At 31.9% G+C, this 23,179-nt stretch overlaps 2 protein-coding genes and 1 long non-coding RNA gene across 5 annotated transcripts in view; 1 reads left to right on the forward strand and 2 right to left on the reverse strand.

Annotated features, from left to right (window-relative positions):
- Nucleotides 1-3,922, forward strand: part of LOC127728638 (coiled-coil domain-containing protein 18-like) — a 57,177-nt gene extending 53,255 nt beyond the window's left edge. Inside the window, exons 29-30 of the mRNA XM_052236165.1 lie at nt 421-493; nt 2,340-3,922. Of these exons, the coding sequence (XP_052092125.1) occupies nt 421-493; nt 2,340-2,445 (179 nt within the window). The 3' untranslated portion in view covers nt 2,446-3,922. The remainder of the gene's footprint in view (nt 1-420; nt 494-2,339) is intronic.
- Nucleotides 1-7,106, reverse strand: part of LOC127728673 (uncharacterized) — a 96,777-nt gene extending 89,671 nt beyond the window's left edge. The window contains exon 1 of the long non-coding RNA XR_007994306.1: nt 6,950-7,106. This is a non-coding gene — a long non-coding RNA (uncharacterized LOC127728673). The remainder of the gene's footprint in view (nt 1-6,949) is intronic.
- A 2,141-nt stretch (nt 7,107-9,247) lies between these two features.
- On the reverse strand, nt 9,248-22,157 carry LOC127728665 (probable peptidyl-tRNA hydrolase). Of its 3 annotated transcripts, none has more exons than XM_052236276.1 (6): nt 21,944-22,157; nt 15,372-15,591; nt 14,553-14,652; nt 10,252-10,297; nt 9,600-9,824; nt 9,248-9,535 (listed from the first exon to the last, which is right to left on the reverse strand). In XM_052236276.1, exons 1-5 carry the CDS (start codon nt 22,154-22,156, stop codon nt 9,639-9,641), a joined length of 765 nt encoding a protein of 254 aa, XP_052092236.1. In that variant the 5' UTR covers nt 22,157; the 3' UTR covers nt 9,248-9,535; nt 9,600-9,638. The 3 variants fall into 3 exon arrangements, with proteins under 3 accessions (XP_052092236.1, XP_052092235.1, XP_052092234.1); XM_052236275.1 differs by having other exon boundaries at nt 9,248-9,567; XM_052236274.1 differs by having other exon boundaries at nt 9,248-9,824.
- Nucleotides 22,158-23,179: the final 1,022 nt, after the last annotated feature.

A 23,179-nucleotide genomic window follows, 5' to 3' on the forward strand; every position in this document is an offset into this window, starting at 1 on the left:
TTATATGTATCTTTATATATTGGTTTACTCGTTGTTCGTTTAACTTATATTACATATAAACAAGACATTGATAAATATTAACTATGCTCATAGCTTATATTACATATAAACTAGACATTGATAAATATTAACTATGCTCATAGCTTATATTACATATAAACAAGACATTGATAAATATTAACTATGCTCATATATATATAGCTTATATTACATATAAACAAGACATTGATAAATATTAACTATGCTCATAGCTTATATTACATATAAACAAGACATTGATAAATATTAACTATGCTCATAGCTTATATTACATATAAACTAGACATTGATAAATATTAACTATGCTCATAGCTTGCATATACTATAAAATGTGTATAGATAAATATTTAACAGTAGTATGATTTTATATTTATTGAACAGATCCAGAAACAGCAGTAGGGAAGTACCAAACAGATCCTATTGTTTACAGTGACCAAGAATCACCAGAAAAAGGGTTAGTTATTTCACAGCTTTGTGTTGTAAAACTTTGTTAGTGTGTCCAAAAAATGAAGGTACAAAATAAAAAGTTGAAGGTGACACTTAAAAGTAAATGGCTGTGTTTTTGTAATTATGGGGGCAGCAGGCTGGACATGAGAAACATTTTTCATATTCCTATTTACACAGTCAGAGCCATAGAATGTTAACATATCATTTAAGGCCCCTTTTTTTGGCAGACAAACTTAGCTAGAGAGATATCAGTTACAGTAGTAACACTAGTCAGACTTGCCCTCAGAATGTAACAAACAAATTCTTTTTGACAATTTGAGCACCCCTAGAGGCAGTGCTGTACAAAAGGCCCCAAAATGTATAAACAATTATAAAAATAAATTGCTTCGCTGAGCGCAGCTGGATACGACCGCAGATGTCCAACCCTGAAAAGTTGGGCCAAAATGGACACAATATTCACGCTTGATACAGGTCTGAATTTGGATTGTAATTAAAATTTTGACACATAATAGGTTTCTGACACAGAATAATTGTAGTCAAAGAACTTCAAATTGGTTATATGATTTGAATTTATATTCAATTTGTTGCTTTTGTGCAATACACTATGCTGTTGTGAATTGACCCCCCTACCAAAAAAAAAATTATTTTACCCCGGTTTTTTGCTTTTGTGCAATACACTATGCTGTTGAATATTAACCCCCCAAAAAAAATATTTGAAGAAATTTTCTTTTAATTTTTGAAATCTGAAATGAGAAAAATTGCCCCCCCCTCCAATTTTTTTCACCTCCCCCCTTTCCCTTATTCCCCAACAAAATTATTTTCCTCAAGATATGGTCAGTATCTCAATTCAAATTTCTAATGCAGTTTGCAACCAAAAATACCCATTTAAATACATCATAAAAGTTTTAAAATATAAAATGACATACATAGTCATGGCTAAAATTAATATTAATTAATAGTAACTGCTAAAAATAAATTGACAGCTAATCACCTCAAGACAATCATCATTTCTTAATACATAATTTACAAGCAGTGTAAGGGAGGTAATCAATCAGTGTTCTTTAATTTGAATTGGATTACCTCCCTTACACTGCTTTTAAATTGTCTCAATTGTCCTTTAACCAGAAAAACCCTTGTTTTTCCCCTTTTTTTGCCCCTAATTACTAAATGGTTTGAGCCATAACCCCCCAAAGTCAATCCTAACCATCCCTTTGTTGTATGGAAGTTTGTGGTATAATTTCAGAGAGATTCATACACTTTAACACAAGTTATTGTCTGGAAACTACAAAAATTCTTATTTGGGCCCCTTTTTTGGCCCCTAATTCCTAAACAGTTGGGACCATAACCCCCAAAATCAATCCCAACCTTCCTTTAGTGGTTATAAACCTTGTGTTAAAATTTTATTGATTTCTATTTACTTATACTAAAGTTATTATCCGGAAACCATCTGTCTCCGGAAGACGCTGACGCCGGACGACGACGACAACGTTATACCAATATACGATCAAAAAATTTTTAATTTTTGCGGTCGTATAAAAATTAAATGTGTACCGGTATATTCATCAATACAGTGATGAAATGGAAGATTCACGGCTTTGTGTAACATGTATAGCTCTGAGGTTTCATAAACACATTTAGTCTTTAAAAATAAACATGCCAGGACTTTGAAATATATAACTTACAGTTCTTTTGTTGTAAGGAGATGGATCTGAGAAATACATCAAGTATTACTTATTGCCTAATTGAGTTATTTTAGATTACACAACACAGCCAATGATATTTAAGAATTTGGCTTATCCTTTTGATTAATTGTGAATTTTGCAATATGTATAAAATTTTGATTGTTTTTACAGCATGCATGACTTACAAGAAAGACTAAGAGTCAATGAAATTAGACAACAGATGATAGAAGAACAACTACAGAGTTTGGATGATGAATGTGATACTAATTCTGTGTAAACTTTGATTTTGTCTTGATCATTCCTGTATCAGGGAAAAATATTTTCCATTCAATTGAAGCATGCTCTACAGCTGTTTAAAAGATTGTCTCCACTTGAGTTTTGTCCGTCCAATTGAAGCATGCTCTACAGCTGTTTAATAGGTTGTCTCCACTTGAGTTTTGTCCGTCCATTATTATTATTATTAGTCTGTTCTATTATGTAGTATCATTAGTAAATGCTCATTTTCAAAGTAAGCAATTATCAAAAGTTTTAGAAATTTGATCTTTCATTTTCATATTTCAGAATATCACACTTTGAAGGGACCATTTTATGTCTTATTTAGGAAAGAAGAAATTTGTAATACAAGAGATCAATCTTTAAATGACTACATTTCTTAAACATGAATATGAAAATCTATGTTAAAAAATTGAAAGCATGTAAGGTAGAATATATATTTCAGTGTTCCAAATTAGGAAATGATTAAAGCATTACATTCCAATAACTTCTTTAAAAACATCCCATTTTAGCTCACCTGGAGCAAAAGGTCCATGTGAGCTTTGGTCATCACTTTGTGTCCAGCATCTGTCATTAGTGTGGTTGTATTCAGGCATTATTTAAAAAAAAAATTCTCTTTTGAAAAAACTGTTGGGCCAAATGTTACCAAACTTAACCTGAATGCTCCTAAAGGCTTCAAGTTTTTGAATTATATGCAACAAAAGATAAGAACTAACAAATGCTCATTATAAGACCATGCATATATATTTTTTTAATGCATGTATACAAAACAACCCAACCAGCTTGTCCACAATTACAAAATGTACTTTTAATAGCGTATAGGTGTAAAACATCAATTTTGATCATTTCTCATATAGTTTTACAGCCTATTGTTCTCATAAGAATATTGTTTTAATTACAATACATATATTTTTATTAATTACATACACTGATTTAATAATTTATTTGACCCAATTGAACTAATTTTGGCAGGAAATATTTTGGGATGGTCAATGTGATTAAATATTAAAGCTGATTATCATACTAAACATCAAATATAGTTACTAGAGTAGAACAAACTTGTATTTATGGTATATTGCATTCAAATTAGCCCTTAGAAAATAATATGGCTAATTTACACAGATTTATTACTTGGAATATGACATGTTTAGAATTGTATGTAATGACGCTCTCCACTACAGAGCATGATTTACACAACTGGTTCTCATCTTGACCAAACATATTGCATGGATGTCAATTAATGATACTGGCTCTGTAGGGTCTCTACTTGTTTTTGTAAGTTTCCAAGATCATCATATCATAATATTTACGTAAAATATCAATTTACCGTAGGCTATTAAAGTTGCCATATGAGAAATACAGTCTCCTAGAAGTAATTTTTGTATGCATTTGTATTTTATATACCAGTATTACAGCTATTATAGTATCTGTTATATTCCACAGATTGTTTTATTTATATTATTTATTAAAATTGTTTTATATATTGTGTCTTTTCTCTCTTGCAAAAGAGATATTAATCTCCTTAATGTTAATAATTGGACTCTGCATTATTGACAGGATCCAATTATGAAGATGAATTTGATAGATTGATTGTTTGTGTAACTTATGTTTAACACCACTTTCGGCACACTAAGCTATATCACGGCTACCAGAGTATCCAGAGAGACTTCTAACCTTTAGCAGGACAACTGTTACTCCTAGTCAATTAAGATCAGAGAAACTCACTATGCCCTAGGCCACCAAGGCCCCAAAGAGGAATTGGCCTTTGATACCAACCTCCAACAATGGACTAAAGAAAATAGACCTACAAACAAAGACAATCAACAGCAAACAATACATTGTCCAGAAAGTGTCATTGAAATTGAAATGCATAATAAATCAAGTGCTCTGCAGGGCGCAGCTTGATACCACTGCAGAGGTCGAACCCTGAACAATTGGGGCAAGTATAGACACAACATTCAAGCTTGTTACAGCACTGAATTTGGGTTGTGATCATTTATTTGACACAGCATAGGTGTCTGACACAGAATGAATGTGGTCTAAGAACTTAAAAATTTGAAATTAGACATTTACCTATTATGGTCCAATATCCAAAATGTAAATACATGGTAAGAGTCAGCATATCAAAGAACCCCCTAGAATTCAATTTTTGTTCAAATAAAACTTGTTTATTTTAGACCCTTTGGACCATAATGTGGACAAATTTGAAAACTGGCCCAAAATCAAAAATCTAATTAAACCGTTAGATTCAGCATAACAAAGAAACCCAATAATTCAAGACTTTTGAGGTATGGAACCTTGTGGTACAATTTCATAGAGATCCATACACTTATACACAAGTTATTGTCCTGACATAAAACAACAAGCTTGTTTGTGGCCCCTAATTCCTAAACAGTAGGATGACTGCTTAATAGATCTTAATCAAACAAAGAAATAATTTGAAAAGCCTGGATTATATGCTGGTTATTCCATGCAGATAGCCACAACTATTGGTTGAATACTGCCACTCCAAAAATCATAAAAATAATAAACAGCACTCCCAGGTTTGAGGTAGTCTCTTAAAAAATGAATGGAAGATATGGTATTTGAATTTAACAAAATGTGTTCATGTCTCTGTTGACAGGCATTTTCATGGTTTTGTTGGTCAACTTAAGGTTTTGAAATAGGTCAGTTTCTAAGAAACTACAAGTAAAAGGTCAATTGTGTGAAGTGTTATAAGGTACACATACCAATTTGAAAAGGATTACATGACCTTGACCTCATTTTTGCCTCAAGTATTTGATAAAAGCTTTATTTCTTTGATTTCTGATTTTTAGTTGTTAAAACTATTCATATTATGGCACAGTGAAGCAATGAACCAAATATAGTGTAGATTGGATGTGCTCCTAAACAACTAGGTGACAGTAAGTGTTATATGGACAGAAAATACATGGATAAGTTATACCCTGTCAAAAACATTTTTGAAGGTTGATAATAATTAAAATAAGCTATTGCTTCATGGAAATGGAAAAAAATTAAACTGGTAACACAGAGATATGTCTGACCTTTTTAACCTTATCACAAACTCTAACAATTGTTGATGCTGCTGACACTGGAAACTGCATGCCTTTGAAATCAACACAATACTTGAAATAGCTAATGTTGCTACAGTATATGAGAATGAGGAGTAAGGTATCAATTTAGGATGTTTTTAAAGATTATGACGTGTAACGACTGAAACTTAAAAACAGCTCACTTTTCAATGTTCATGTTTCAACCAAATTTGAAACCATTGCAGGATATAGCTGCTGCAATCATGGTAAAGAAACAGGTATATGAATGAGAGGTCAGACAATTGTATACTATTCCTATCAAGCATATACACCCTATTATCAGTGAAACATATTTGTTTTCAATTGCTTTTCATAGATCTCATTGAAAATCATCTACATTGCTAATGCCAATGTGTTACATTAATAATAAATTTCATTCAACCTAACATTGCATTCCTGTAATATTGGGATTCAACAGGTAGTGTTTTAAGATTTTCTGTCCATTATTTGTAATTGGGTCCCATATGCTAACCTCTCCCCACCAGTGTCATTTTAGTATTCATACACGCCAAGTATCACTTAGTATTTTATACTCATTTATTGATTTAAATTTTCACATGAATAGTAATAAAATGGCTCTCAGGGCACAGCTTGTTAGACTGCAGAGGTCCAACTATGAACATTTTGGGCAAGTATGGAGACAACATTCCAGCTTCATACAGCTCTGAATTTGGATTGTGATTCAATATTTGACACAGCACAGGTTTCTGACACAAATGTGAATGTGGACCCCAATTTGGATCAACTTGAAACTGGGCCAACAATCAAAAATTTAAATACATGTTAAGATTCAGCATATCAAAGAACCCCTAGAATTCAATTTTGGTTAAAATAAAACTAATTTTAATTTTGGACTCCTTTTACCTTTATGTGGACCAATTTGAAATCCAGGCCCAAAATCAAAAATTTAAATACACAGACAGATTCAGCTTATCAAAAAACCCCAAGAAATCAATTTTTGTTAAAATCAAACACAGTTTAATTTTGGACCCTTTGCACCTTAATATAAACCAATTTGAAAACAGGGCCCAAAATTAATAAAATGCTCTGCTGGGTGCAGCTTGATACAACCGCAGAGGTCGAACCCTGAACAGTTGGGGAAAGTATGGACACAACATTCAAGCTTGATACAGCACTGAATTTGGATTGTGATTAAATATTTGACACAGCATAGGTTTCTGACACAGAATGAATGTGGTCTAAGAACTTAAAAATGTTTAATTTACCTATTCAAACCATATCATTATTATTTGCTTTTATATATAAATCAGAAATAACCAATTTAAAATGGAAAATTTTAAAGAAAAAAAAAGGGGAAAAAAGGAAAAAAAAAATCCCTCCCCCAAATTTTTTGAACCCCCTTATGATTCATCACCCCCAAACTCAATCCCAGCCTTTTCCTTTGTGGTATGGTACCTTATGGTAAAATTTCATAGAGATCCATTCACTTAAACTAAAGTTAGAGTGCGAAAATCAATGTGTCTTCGGATGACGACGACGCCGGACGACGACGACGACGACGCCAACGTCATACCAATATACGACCACAAAATTTTTTTGCGGTTGTATAAAAATCTAAATACAGTTAGATTTGGCATATGAAAGAACCACAAATAATTCAAAGTTTAATTTGGACCCCGATTTGGACCAGCTTGAAAACTGGGCCCAAAATTAAAAATCTAAATACATGTTTAGATTCAGCATATCAAAGAACCCCACAAGTTCAATTTTGGTTAAAACAATTTTTTGACAAAGTTTAATTTTGGACCCTTTGGACATTAATGTGGACCAATTTGAAAACCAGGCCCAAAATCAAAAATCTAAATTCACGGACAGATTCAGCCGATCAAAAAACCCCAAGAATTCATTTTTTGTTGAAATCAAACACAGTTTAATTTTGGACACTTTGCAACTTAATATGAGACCATTGGAAAATGGGGCTCTAAATTAAAAATCTAAATACACTGTTAGATTCTGCATATCAAAGAACCACAATAATTTAAAGTTTAATTTTGGACCCTGTGGACCAATTTTAAAACGGGACCCAAAATCCAAAATCTAAATACACGGTTAGAATCCGCATATTCAAGAACCCCAAAAATTCAAGACTTTGAATTACACCCTATTAAAATTGGTCAAGAAATAAGCAATTTATACAAAGTATTAGAAAAGTATTGTTTTTAGCCCCTAAAAACCGGTATCGGCCATAATCCCAAAAATCAATCCAAACATTCTTTTTTTGGTATGGAACCTTGTGATATAATTTCATAGGGATCCATAGACTTATACTCAAGTTATTTTCCGAACACCAATAAATCCTTTGTTTTTTGGCCCCTTATTCCTAAACGGGTTGGGCCAAAACCCCAAAAATCAATCCTAACCTTCCTTCTGAGGTATGGAACCTTGTGGTACAATTTCATAGAGATCCATACACTTATACACTAGTTATTGTAAAGAAACAAGAAAAATGCTTGTTTTGGGGCCCTAATTCCTAAACAGTTAGGAAAATTACCCCAAAATCAATCTCAACCTTTCTTTTGTGGTATCGAACCTTGTGGTACAATTTCATAGAGATCCATGCACTTAAACCCAAGTTATTGTCTGGAAACCAAATGTCTTTGGAAGACGACAACATCAACATACCATTAAACAGCAGCAAAAAGATCGTTTAAAAACATGTACCATTTCAGAGGTAACTGCCCCTAGTTGCAGTCATTTTGTTTTTTCCAATGGAACCAAATTGGTTTCCTTTCAAAGAATGGTTTATAAAGTTTATAAGTATTATCATTTTTAAATTATAATTTGTCTTATTATCATTCTAATTATTATTTTAATTATACATATAGAAAGTTATGGTCTCAAGAGTAAGATAACTGAATATATGAGTGAATTTTTTCAAGTCCAAGGACCATAACTCTGCACAAAATTATCAGACCGAAACAAAAATTTGAACTTGATCTATAACTTGTCATGATAAAACTTTTACCAATTGTCAATCAATATCTTCAAGAACGAAGAAAAAAGTGTGGAAAACTGAGTTGCCGGACTGACAGATGGACAGACGGACAGAGTGCAAACCTAAAGTCCCCTTCCACTTCCTCGGTAGGGGACTAATCAATCATTTTCAAGGGTCATAACTCTTTTACAAATAATTGATTGGCACTCATTTTCAAAAATGTCTGAGACATCACTGATATAAACATATAAGTTTCATAAATAACTTGCAAGAATTGTACACATGAGAGCGATAACAATGAAATTTTCAATATAATTAATATTTCCAAGGGGCATAACTCTTTTAAAAATATTTGATTAGCACTGATTTTTGAACTTGTCTGAGACATTGCTGGTATAAATCTATGATATAAGTTTCAAAAAAATCCGGCAAGAATGGTTCACATGAGAACGCTAACAATGAAATTTTCCATATAATTAATATTTCCAGGGGCATAACTCTTTTAAAATTAGTTGATCGGCACGAAGTTATGAACTTGTCATTGACATTGAAGCACTGAAATAAACCTATGATATAAGTTTATAAAAATCTGGCAAGAATTGTATACTTGAGAGCACTAACAAGACTGGATGGACGGATAGACGCCCAATATCTCTATGTCCCCTGCAATGCATCGCAAGGGGACAAATCAAGCTGAGTTAACAGAAAAATTTGTCCCAGTTGATTTTAGTTTACAGGTAAATAATAAAGAAGGTAACTGCTATTTAGTTATGCTTTATTCTTTGACAATAGTTTTTAATTTAATATATAAGGACTCTTATATCTCCAGTGTCCTTATGTTGGCAGTCTATCTGCAGAATCTGTCTGCGGTCTCTTTATGTTACCAGTCTGCAGTCTCTTTATGTTACCAGTCTGCAGTCTCTTTATGTTACCAGTCTGCAGTCTCTTTAGGTTACCAGTCTATCTGCAGAACCAGTCTGCAGTCTCTTTAAGTTTCAAGTCTATCTTTAGAACCTGTTTTTAGGTTTCAAGTCTATCTTTAGAACCTGTTTTTAGGTTTCAAGTCTATCTTTAGAACCTGTTTTTAGGTTTCAAGTCTATCTTTTGAACCTCTTTTTGGTCTATTTGCAAAACCATATAATGTTTTCATTATGTAGTATCTAGCATCTTCACACCAAACTGCTTTTGAAATTCATTATTTAGGGCTTGAATACAATTATCTAAAGAATGACTAATATCCTTCCTTTCATCAGCATTAAACTTTCTAAGAACATAATCTGCTACTTCAGCCTTGGAGACAGGTCTATCTATTCCAATCCACAACCTTGGAATATCCTGTAAAATAACAAACAAAAACATTGCTAAGCATGCTATATTTGCATTGTGTTAGTGAAAAACTAGTGTCTTTACTATTAATCAATTACCTATAGGAAAAGGAACTGGATTCATACAATAGTTCTGCTCTAAAATTCCTGACTTTTAAATCACATATAAAACTTCTTTTCCTATCTTATCTTGCATATGATATCTTCACTAATAATATACTTCTACACTTTAATCTGATGTGAAAGGCGAATATTTTAAATAACTTTCATCATGTTAATTGGAATAACACTGAGTTTCTTCTTTAATATATTTTGTAATAATCTTCTTATATTTGAATAACCTTCATGCTTTAAAAACAATCATGTTTTGGGAGACCAAACGCTTTGATTAATTTATCTACTTTTTGAGAACAAATATTATAGTACAATGTACATACCTCTGACTGTAAAGACTGTTGGACTGAACGAATACCTTTATGTCCCCTGGAAAAATTAAGGAAAAGTGTAAAGATTAAGCAGCAGAGTTCACTGTTGTAAAATAAATTACATGCAGAATATTATAATAAATGTAGCAAACCATTAAATACACAAGTAATAAATAAGTTTTACCAAAAAATGAACTCCAATGACACTTACCATGGTTACTAAATAGAAAATCTGGGAAAATCATAGATCTGTTGGATTTTACTTCGGAAATTTGAAGCTAGGATGAAGAATCAATCTTCCTTTCATCTATGGGATACCAAAATTACATAATTATAAGTTTCCTTACAAAATAAAATGTTCCCCATGTTGCACATACTTCATCTATTCAAGGTACAAGGGCAATAACTAAAAAAAACAACTTTTTTTTTGTTTTTTAAAACAATTTATAAATATCTTAGAGAAATGAAGGCTTCAGAGCAAATGCAATGCGATTTCCTTTATAAATAATTTTTCCAAGGGGAATAACTCGTTAAAAATATTTGATCAGCACTTACTTTCAAAAGTGTCAAAGACACTGCTGAAAGAAACCTATGATATAAGTTTCATAAAATTCTGGCAAGAATTGTACACATGGGACCACTAACAATGCAATTTTTCATATAACTTATATTTCTAAGGGACATAACTCTTTAAAAAATTATTAATCATCACTGATTTTCAAATTTGTCTGAGATATTGCTGATATAAACCTATAATATAAATTTCATAAAAATCTGGCAAGAAGTGTACACATGAGAGTGCTAACAATGCAATTTTCAATATAATCGATATTTCCAAGGAGCATAACTCTTTAAAACAAAATGCTCCGCTGGGCGCAGCTTGATACGACCGCAGAGGTCGAACCCTGAACAGTTGGGGCAAGTATGGACACAACATTCAAGCTTGATACACACTGACTTTGGACGACAACGACGCCAACGTCATACCAATATACGACCGCAAAATTTTTTTGCGGTCGTATAAAAATTTGATCTGCACTGATTTTCTAACTCGTCAAAAACATTGATGATATAACCCTATTTATAAATTTCATAAAAATCTGGTAAGACTTGTACACATTAGAGCTCTCATAAGGCAATTTTCCATATAATTAATGTTTCCAAGGGGCATAACTCTTTTAATAAAAAGAACAGAGTTCCAATGTCCCTCGCATTGCACATATTTCATCTATCCAAGATACAAGGGCAATAACTAATAAAATGCTCCGCAGAGCGCAGCTTGATACGACCGCAGAGGTCGAACCCTGAACAGTTGGGGCAAGTATGGACACAACATTCAAGCTTGATACAGCTTTGCATTTGGATTGTGATTAAATATTTGACACAGCATAGGTTTCTGACACAGAATGAATGTGGTCTATAAGAACTTAAAAATTTTAAATTGGACATTCACCTATTATGGTCCAATATCCAAAATCTAAATACATGGTTAGATTCAGCATATCAAAGAACCCCAAGAATTCAATTTTTGATGAAATCAAACAAAGTTTAATTTTGGACCCTTTTGACCTCAATGTGGACAAAGTTGATAACAGGGCCCAAAAATCAAAAATCTAAATACATGGTTAGATTCAGCATATCAAAGAACCCCATATATTAAATTTTTGTTGAAATCAAACAAAGTTTAATTTTGGACCCCGATTTGAACCAACTTGAAAACTGGGCCCATAATCAAAAATCTAAATACAGGTTTAGATTCAGCATATCAAAGAACCCTAAGAATTCAATTTTTGTTAAAATCAAACTAAGTTTAATTTTGGACCCTTTGGACCTTAATGTAGACCAATTGAAAACGGAACCAAAAATTAAGAATCTAAATACACGGTTAGATTCGGCAATTTCAAAGAACCCCAATAATTCAATTTTTGATGAAATCAAACAAAGTTTAATTTGGGACCCTTTGGACCTCAATGTGGACCAATTTAAAAACGGGGCTCAAAATCCAAAAACTAAACACACGGTTAGATTCAGCATATACAAGAACCCTAAGAATTCAAGAATGAAACCCCATTGAAATTGGTCAAGAAATAAGCAATTTATACGAAGTATCTTCTTTTGCACAATACTGTGCAATTAAATGATTCTTGCTATTGCGCAATACTGTACAATTGACAATTTCTTGCTATTGCGCAATATTGTGCTATTGGATGTTTCTTGCTATTGCACAATACTGTGCAATTGAAGATTTCTTGCTATTGCGCAATACTGTGCAATTGAAGATTTCTTGCTATTGTGCAATACTGTGCAATTGAAAATTTCTTGCTATTGCACAATACTTATTATATAATAATTTACACATCCTGTTTGGTGTGTATCTCCTACCATATCATTATTATTTGCTTTTAAATATAAATCAGAAATAACCAACTTAAAATGGAAAATTTTAAAAGAAAAAAAAAAGGAAAAAAAGAAAAAAAAGGAAAAAAAAAAAAATCCCCCCCCCCAAATTTTTTGAACCCCCTTATGATTCATCACCCCCAAGCTCAATCCCAGCCTTCCCTTTGTAGTATGGTACCTTGCAGTACAATTTCAGAGAGATCCATACACTTGAACACAAGTTATTGTCTGGGAACTATAAAAATGTGTTTTTTGGCCCCTTTTTGGCCCTAAATTCCTAAACATTTAGGGCAATTACCCCCCAAACTCAAACCCAGCTTTCCCTTTGTGATATGGAACCTTGTAGTACAATTTCAGAAAGATCCATACACTTACACACAAGTTATTGTCCTGAAACTAGAAAAATGCTTGTTTTTTGCCCCTAATTCCTAAAATATTGAGGCAATTACCCCCATCATCAATCCCAGCCTTCCCTTTGTGGTATGGTACCTTGCAGTACAATTTCAGAGAGATCCATACACTTGAACGCAAGTTATTGTCTGGAAACTAGAAAAATGCTTATTTTTGGCCCCTTTTTGGCCCCAATTCCTAAACGTTTCGGGCAATTACCCCCAAACTCAATTCTAGCTTTCCCTTTGTGATATGGAACCTTGTAGTACAATTTCAGAAAGATCCATACACTTACACACAAGTTATTGTCATGAAACTAGAAAAATGCTTGTTTTTTGCCCCTTTTTTGGCCCCTAATTCCTAAAATTTTGAGGCAATTACCCCCAAAATCAATCCCAGCATTCCTTTTGTGATATGGAACCTTGTGGTACAATGTCAGAGAGATCCATACACTAACACACAAGTTATGTCTGGAAGTTACAAAAATGCTTATTTTTGGCCCCTTTTTGACCCCTAATTCCTTTACTGTTGGTACCATAACCCCCAAATTCAATCCCAACCTTCCTTTTGTGGTATTGAACCTTGTGGTAAAATTTCATAGAGATCCATTCACTTAAACTAAAGTTAGAGTGCGAAAACCAATGTGTCTTCGGACGACGCCAGACGACGACGCCGACGCCAACGTCATACCAATATACGACCACAAAAATTTTTTTGCGGTCGTATAAAAAAGCACTTTTTTGGTTCTTTAAAACTTTTTATTAATATCTTAAGAGAAATGAATGCTTCAGAGCAAATGCAATGGGATTTCCATTATACCTTATATTTCCATAGGGCATAACTCGTTAAAAATTTTTGATTAGAACTTATTTTTAAAAGTTTCAAAGACATTGCTGATATAAACCTATGATATAAGTTTCATAAAATTCTGACAAGAATTGAACACATGAGAGTGATAACATTGCAATTTTCCATATAATCAATATTTTCAAGGGCATAACTATTTTAAAAATAATTGATTGGCACTGATTTTTGAACTCTTTAAGAACATTGATGATATAAACCTTTGACATAAATCTGGCAAGAATTGTACACACGAGAGCACTAACGATGCAATTTTCCATAAATTCAATGTTTCCAAGGGGCATAACTCTTTCAAAAATAAATGATCTGCACTGATTTTCAAACTTGTATAAGACATTACTAATATAAACCTATGATATAAGTTTCATAAAATTCTGGCAAAATTGTACACACGAGAGCGCTAACAATGCAATTTTCAATATAATTAATGTTTCCAAGGGGCATAACTCTTTTAAAAATAACTGATCGGCACAGATTTTCGAACTCGTCCAAGACATTGCTAATATATACCTATGATATAACTTTCATAAAAATCTGGCAAGAATTGTACATGTGAGAGTGCTAACAAACGGAATGGAGAGACATCCAGTATTTATATGTCTCCCGCAACACGGGACAATAACAATATACAATTTAAATATGTTTTATATATATGCGAGTACCTTGCACTGCCTCCATATTTAAAACCAAATTTTCCAACAGCTTTATCAAGTTCATCATGTATCAGATAGACATTTTCAGGAAGTATACCATAGTGTTTGACTGTAAAAAATAATACAACAATTCTTAACTAAAATTTACAATAATTTGTCAATTCTAATACTTTAGCATGGTGCAGTGATTTTTAAAAATTGCTGAAAAATCAAATCAGAAGGATACAAACCAGGATTTACTGATAAATGTAGGGAAATAAGGACTTTCTTATTATTATGTATTGTCTCAAAATATCAAACTTATTTGTACAAGGCTTACTAACAGGTAGAATGTGAGGTATGCCAAGGATTTCTATCCTGTTTAGAACCAAGTACATATAAAATTTATATTTCCACACAATTCATTTTTGTTCTGTTTATACTAAAACTCTTATATTTTGGGTATAATCCAACAAATTTTGAATTTGAAGCAGATGATGTAAAAATTCTGCATACCTGTATTATTTATTGACGTCATAAATAAAACTCTACTGAAACACATTTACAGTCAGTGACAGCTGTATACCACAAACAGTTATACTGTCACTGCAATTTCACAGTCCAAATAGCACAGATGCAGTATGAAATAATAATAAATACTTCAGACAAGTGCAGTTAACATGGTTAATTTTCTTGTAAAGCACTTCAACCCCCATACTTCTGTTGACCTGCAATCCATACTTAACAATATAATGGATGGTGAAACTTTCTTTGTCTGTGATTTTAGCTATGTTATTAAAATTCTTAATCAGAATAAAAAATATCAGGTTTTATTTATCAAAAGTGTACCTGCTTTTTGAACGCTTCTTCCATTAATATTCATGGCTACTTTTGGTTTTAGAAGAATACATCTTTGCTGATTTTCAAAGGTATGAATAGCTACAAAGCCTTGACAAGTCTTCCTTTCATTGGTCCAAGATACTTTCAGCTGATTGGCTAGCTGATTGATGACCTGCATACCCACACTGTGTCTAGTTTCAAGCATGTCATGGTTTCCTACCCCTACTACCTGAAGTGAATAAAGGGATTTCTTCAAATTTATGTATGCATGTTAATAATTAAATCACAATAAAATTCATTATATGGAATACAATGTATATAGTTTTGAAGCTGTTGACAGTAGACAATTTTTGATAACCAGAACTTTTATTCACTTGTTTCAAAATATACAATGAAAGCCAACTCATATAAAAAATATAAAAAAACTGACAATGCAAGTGCTTACTTAAGGTCAACAAATTTTCTTTAATTTCAGAATTGAATGGTCCTTTTTATATGTAAAAGCATTGATGAAGTACATTTTTCTGTGCTTCGTATTAAAAATGTGTGCAGGATAAACACTTTTACAACCCTATAAAATTATAAATAGAAGCATTCCATTTTTATTACTACATTTTTAAGCTACAACCATGAAATTGAGTTATGCCAAGCTTTTAGTTTGTTTTTCAATACATTATTTTACCATTATCATGGATAGCATGTGCAGTCATAGCTGTTGTATTTTAAACTGAAATAAAATTTGATCTTGAATTGTCTCATGATTGTGGTCAGCCAATCAAAATTATCAATTGTAATGAAACATACATATAATGTACATGTATGTAAATTCAAACAATTAGATTTTGGAAAAAAAAACATTATTGCTAACATGTAACTTTATATTTTCATAAAGCACATTCATCAGACTTTTATTCTAAAACCAATTTGGCTTTTTTATTGCCCAAAATACCAGTTTAAGAAAATTTAGTAGTCAGTAAATTTGAATGAAATTACCAATTTTTTACCTCATTTTTCACGATCATGAAAACAACATAAACAAGCGTGGTACATAAGATTTTATTTTAGTGATTTCAAAAGATCACAACAGGCACCACAAAACATCTCAAAATTACAAAAATGATAATACAAACTAAAAAAAAAAACATGGCAGGATCAAAAATAAGATTTAATAAGAGAACATAGTTCCAATGTCCCATATGTTGCACATATTTTATCTATCCAAGGTACAAGGGCAATAACCAAAAAAAGGATTTTTTTTTGTTCTTTAAAACTTTTTATTAATATCTTTTGAAAAATGAAAGCTTCAGAGCAAATGCAATGTGATTTCCATTATAATTTATATTTCCAAGGGGCATAACTTGTTAAAACTATTTGATCAGATCTTATTTTCGAAAGTGTCAAAGACACATAAACCTATGAAATAAGTTTCATAAAATCTTGGCAAGAATTGAACAAATAAGAGCAATAACATTGCAATTTTCCATATAATCAATATTTTCAAGGGCATAACTCTTTTAAAAATAATTGATCGTCACTGATTTCTGAACTCTTCAAGACCATTGATGATATAAACCTATAATATAAATTTCATGAAAATCTGGCAAGAATCGTACACATTATATTGAGCGTTCATAAGGCAATTTTCCATATAATTAATATTTCCAAGGGCATAACTCTTTTAAAATTATTGATCGGCACTGATTTTCAAATTCGTCAAAGACATTGCTAATATAAACCTATGATTTAAGTTTCATAAAATTTTGGCAAGAATTGTACAAATGAGAGCGCTAACAATGCAATACTCCATATAATTTATTTTTCCAAGGGGCATAACTCTTTCAAAAATGATTGATCGGCACTGATTTTTCTAACTCTTCCAAGACATTGCTGAAATAAACCTATGATACAAGTTGCATAAAAATCTGGCAAGAATTGAACACATGAGAGCACTAACAATGCAATTTTCCATAAAATTAATGTTTCCAAGGGGCATAACTCTTTTAAAAATAATTGATCGACACTGATTTTTGAACTCGTTTAAAACATTGCTAATATAAACCTATGATATAAGTTTCATAAAATTCTGGAAAGAATTGTACATATGAGAGCACTAACAATGCAATTCTCCATATAATTTATTTTTCCAAGGAGCATAACTCTTTCAAAAATAATTGATCGGCACTGATTTTCGAACTCTTCCAAGACATTGTTAATTTAAACCTATGATATAAGTTTCATAAAATTCTGGCAAGAATTGTACACATGAGAGCGCTAACGATGTAATTTTCCATAAAATTAATGTGTCCAAGGGGCATAACTCTTTTAAAAATAATTGATCAGCACTGGTTTTCGAACTAGTACAAGACATTGCTAATATAAACCTATGATATAAGTTTCATAAAAATCTGGCAAGAAATGTACATGTGAGAGCGCTAACAAGACTGTATGGACGGATTCCCGTTATTTCCTCCCCCACAACGTGTTACACGGGGGACAATAAAATGCTCCTTTGGGCGTAGTTTGATACAACCTCTGAGTTCAAACCCTGAACAGAAGGGGAAAGTATGGACACTTCATTCAAACTTGATACAGCTCTGAATTTGGATTGTGATTATGTATTTGACACAGCATATGTTTCTGACACAGGATGAATGTGGGCAAAGAACTGAAAAATTTGAAATTGGACTTTTACCTATTAAGGACTTTTCTGTTACACATAAGTGATATTTTTATATTACCAAGCCCCACAGGCTTTAACCTTGATATGATTTTCTATATCTCCTTTTGAAAATCTCAAGAAATATTTGAATGAAACTCAAAAATCATATTCTCAGTAGAAAAATATATGCTAATAAAATGCTCCGCAGGGCGCAGCTTGATACGACCGCAGAGGTCGAACCCTGAACAGTTGGGGCAAGTATGGACACAACATTCAAGCTTGATACAGCTTTGCATTTGGATTGTGATTAAATATTTGACACAGCATAGGTTTCTGACACAGAATGAATGTGGTCTAAGAACTTAAAAATTTTAAATTGGACATTCACCTATTATGGTCCAATATCCAAAATCTAAATACATGGTTAGATTCAGCATATCAAAGAACCCCAAGAATTCAATTTTTGATGAAATCAAACAAAGTTTAATTTTGGACCCTTTTGACCTCAATGTGGACAAAGTTGATAACGGGGCCCAAAAATTAAAAATCTAAATACATGGTTAGATTCAGCATATCAAAGAACCCCATATATTCAATTTTTGTTGAAATCAAACAAAGTTTAATTTTGGACCCCGATTTGGACCAACTTGAAAACTGGGCCTATAATCAAAAATCTAAATACATGTTTAGATTCAGCATATCAAAGAACCCTAAGAATTCAATTTTTGTTGAAATCAAACTAAGTTTAATTTAGGACCCTTTGGACCTTAATGTAGACCAATTTGAAAACAGAACCAAAAATTAAGAATCTAAATACACGGTTAGATTCGGCATATCAAAGAACCCCAATAATTCAATTTTTGATGAAATCAAACAAAGTTTAATTTTGGACCCTTTGGACCTCAATGTGGACCAATTTAAAAACGAGTCCCAAAATCCAAAAACTAAATACATGTTTAGATTCAGAATATTAAAGAACCCCAAGAATTCAAGAATAAAACCCCATTGAAATTGGTCAAGAAATAAGCAATTTATAAGAAGTCTCTTCTTTTGCACTATACTGTGCAATTAAATATTTCTTGCTATTGTGCAAAACTGTACAATTGACAATTTCTTGCTATTGCGCAATATTGTGCTATTGGATATTTCTTGCTACTGTGCAATACTGTGCAATTGAAGATTTCTTGCTATTGCGCAATACTGTGCAATTGAAGATTTCTTGCTATTGTGCAATACTGTGCAATTGAAAATTTCTTGCTATTGCACAATACTTATCATATAATAATTTACACATCCTGTTTGGTGTGTATCTCCTACCATATCATTATTATTTGCTTTTAAATATAAATCAGAAATAACCAACTTAAAATGGAAAATTTTAAAAGAAAAAAAAAAGGAAAAAAAGAAAAAAAAAGGATAAAAAAAAAAAAAAAACCCAAATTTTTTGAACCCCCTTATGATTCATCACCCCCATCATCAATCCCAGCCTTCCCTTTGTGGTATGGTACCTTGCAGGACAATTTCAGAGAGAGCCATACACTTGAACACAAGTTATTGTCTGGAAACTAGAAAAATGCTTATTTTTGGCCCCAAATTCCTAAAGGTTTAGGGAAATTACCCCCAAACTCAAACCCAGCTTTCCCTTTGTGATATGGAACCTTGTAGTACAATTTCAGAAAGATCCATACACTTACACACAAGTTATTGTCCTGAAACTAGAAAAATGCTTGTTTTTTGCCCCTTTTTGGCCCCTAATTCCTAAAATATTGAGGCAATTACCCCCATCATCAATCCCAGCCTTCCCTTTGTGGTATGGTACCTTGCAGTACAATTTCAGAGAGATCCATACACTTGAACACAAGTTATTGTCTGGAAACTAGAAAAATGCTTATTTTTGGCCCCTTTATGGCCCCCAATTCCTAGAGGTTTCGGCAATTACCCCCAAACTCAATTCCAGCTTTCCCTTTGTGATATGGAACCTTGTAGTACAATTTCAGAAAGATCCATACACTTACACACAAGTTATTGTCATGAAACTAGAAAAATGCTTGTTTTTTGCCCCTTTTTTGGCCCCTAATTCCTAAAATTTTGAGGCAATTACCCCCAAAATCAATCCCTGCATTCCTTTTGTGATATGGAACCTTGTGGTACAATGTCAGAGAGATCCATACACTAACACACAAGTTATGTCTGGAAGTTACAAAAATGCTTATTTTTGGCCCCTTTTTGGCCCCTAATTCCTTTACTGTTGGTACCATAACCCCCAAAATCAATCCCAACCTTCCGTTTGTGGTATTGAACCTTGTGGTAAAATTTCATAGAGATCCATTCACTTAAACTAAAGTTAGAGTGCGAAAACCAATGTGTCCTCGGACGACGCCGGACGACGCCAACGTCATACCAATATACGACCACAAAAATTTTTTTGCGGTCGTATAAAAATGATATCATATCCAACTATCGCAGTCATCACGTGACTTTTACACTTTAGTTGTATATCATTAATGGCCGATTGATTATCAATGAAAATGAACGGGGGTACATAGATTAAACGGTCATAACTTTTTTGTTACATTGTGTATTTTACCTCCCAACCCTGCGTTTTACAGTATTTTCATTTTTACAATTAAAATTATTTTAAATTTTAGTTCAGATATATGATTTCTTGCTTCAAAATAAGTTTGAAAATTTAAATGACATAACACACAGCCTCCGTTGACTTCTTTGTTAAAACTCGATAAAATTGCAATGGGACCTTCTTATATTATTTTCTCAACTTATTTATTGTTACTAATATCCTCCCAACCCCTAAAAAGATCGACAACATTTTCATTTAAATGAAATCGAAGACCATGTCAGTTTAGGTATCAAACCTTTTGCTTCAAAATTTGATTGAAAAGTTCACATTTTGGCATTCGTTATCAATATTTTAATGGTGGTCACTGTTGGAATTAAATGAAACGACATGTATTCATTAAGTTATTAATCAAAAAGTAATATTTGAAATATTTATTGAAGTGTGTCTTATTGTATTTAAGAAAGTTCTTATTTCACCTTTTATTTAATATATTTATTAGAAAAAGACAGCCACACTCAAAATAAAGATGTATATGCATCAACCATGCAGTTTATATTGACAGTTGGGCCGACTTGTGAAGTTATATTTTGTAAGATTTTTACGATGAAAATCCAATAAATGTTGGATGCATGCGTTTTCAGTAATAGTCTTACCTTAAAGTAGCATAGAATCAAACATTATTTTTCTTTGTTAAAGTGGACACATGCTGTTTTTTTTCAATAAAATTTCGAAGTTACGTAAAAAATGGCGACCAAATAATTTTCAAACATAGACGATGTTCGACACTAATTTTACCAATGCAAATAATTCAATTTGCTTTCACTGTTGATAATGCAATTAAGTATGACACGTTATTGTCACTTTATAATCCCCAAGAACATAGCTAGATTAAGGAGATATTAAGTCATCAACGTGATCAAAGAAAACAAACTTAGCACCTAATCACGATGTAAGTTTTGACAAGACCTATGTACATTTAGATTAGTATTGTTCGATTCTTAATGAAATTATTTTATGCTATTATTTTATATCAGTAAATGAAGACCTCGAATGGATGGTAACCGAGGTGAAATATCTATATTTTTCAATCACACGGGTTACCAGTAAATTTGACATAATTCTAATTAAACCAGTAACATGCAGAGTTATTGAACGTAACTATGACTGGAATAGTTGCATATGCAAATAAACTACATGTAGTATAAATCTGTCTAGACTATCCCAAGAGGAATTAGAAAATGTATAAACAGGAAAATGACCCCCCCCCCCCCCCGACAAGACATCTAAAAAATATTCTTAGTTACAAGTCCCTTTATAAATTGGGTCTAAGCAACTATATCTTACCATAAAATCCTTTTGATTTTGACTCTGAAATGAATAATTTGACGCCATAGTGCAGTGTAAATATTTGTTTGATTGCATAGTAATCCTATAATTTTTCCAAGCATTATTTTCTGACTGTTGACGTAAGAATGATGAAACTTTGCTTATTGATTGTTTAAATATGTAAGCAAATTTTGTCATGCTTAAAGTTGTGAAATATCCTTTCTTCATCATTTAGACGCTTGAAACCGCTGCTGGATAACTCGGACTAAAACAAAATCGGCCTATCACAAAATCGGACTATAACAAACTCGGACTATTACAAACTCGGCCTACCATTATTTATATGCAGAAATATATTGAACAAACTCGGACTACGATTAGTAGATTGTGTTGTTGACGGGTTTTTTTTTTTTACTTTAAAAAAAAACATTATCTATAAAATATTATATACGAATTTAGCGAATTTATGAGATAATAATAAATATTTTTGTAAAAACAATATATAGAAATGTATTAAAATAAATTAGATCCATCAAAGATTTGAATCTATAAAATATTATATACGAATTTATGAGATAATGATAAATATTTTTGAAAAAACAATATATAGAAATGTATTAAAATAAACTTAGATCCATCAAAGATTTGAATCTATAAAATATTATATACGAATTTATGAGATAATGATAAATATTTTTGAAAAAACAATATATAGAAATGTATTAAAATAAACTTAGATCCATCAAAGATTTGAATCTATAAAATATTATATACGAATTTATGAGATAATGATAAATATTTTTGAAAAAACAATAATGTTTATGATTCTGCTTCTTGACAATAACATTATTTTTCCATGTTGTCTTTTATATATTATGATATGACTAGGAATTCTGTATGTGCTATGTATGTTTTGTATGTGATAGCTGTGTTTTAAATGTGCTATGTATGCTTTAAATGTGCTTTGACAATAACTATTTATATCTGCATGGTGTCTGTCTTAGAGATGATGACAAAATGCCTTTAAGTTTTAAATGTGCTTAAAGTTATTGCAAATGGCTGATGTTTTTGTTCGAGCATATTGTTTTTCTTAAATTGTTTAACATTTCATACCGGTATAACATGTTGCTTTTATCATTCTTCCCTTAGTTTATTTATTTTGTATTTACATTGTATCATAGGTCAAATTTATTTGTTCAGGGTATATTCACTGGTGTTAATCTGTCCTATGATTGAGTTAAGCTATTTCAGTTG

The sequence above is a fragment of the Mytilus californianus genome, unplaced genomic scaffold (genome assembly GCF_021869535.1).
Source record: "Mytilus californianus isolate M0D057914Y unplaced genomic scaffold, xbMytCali1.0.p SCAF_2, whole genome shotgun sequence".
In the NCBI taxonomy this organism is placed as follows: domain Eukaryota; kingdom Metazoa; phylum Mollusca; class Bivalvia; order Mytilida; family Mytilidae; genus Mytilus; species Mytilus californianus.

Excerpts from the sequence above, each read along its gene's own strand:
- LOC127728665 (XM_052236276.1), bottom strand. The coding sequence starts at position 22,156 with ATGATGAAGAAAGGATATTTCACAACTTTAAGCATGACAAAATTTGCT. Across the intron at positions 15,592-21,943 it reads AAAATCAAAAGGATTTTATG|GTAGTAGGGGTAGGAAACCA; the intron begins GTAAGATATAGT and ends TATTCACTTCAG. Across the intron at positions 10,298-14,552 it reads AAATATGGAGGCAGTGCAAG|GGGACATAAAGGTATTCGTT; the intron begins GTACTCGCATAT and ends TAATTTTTCCAG.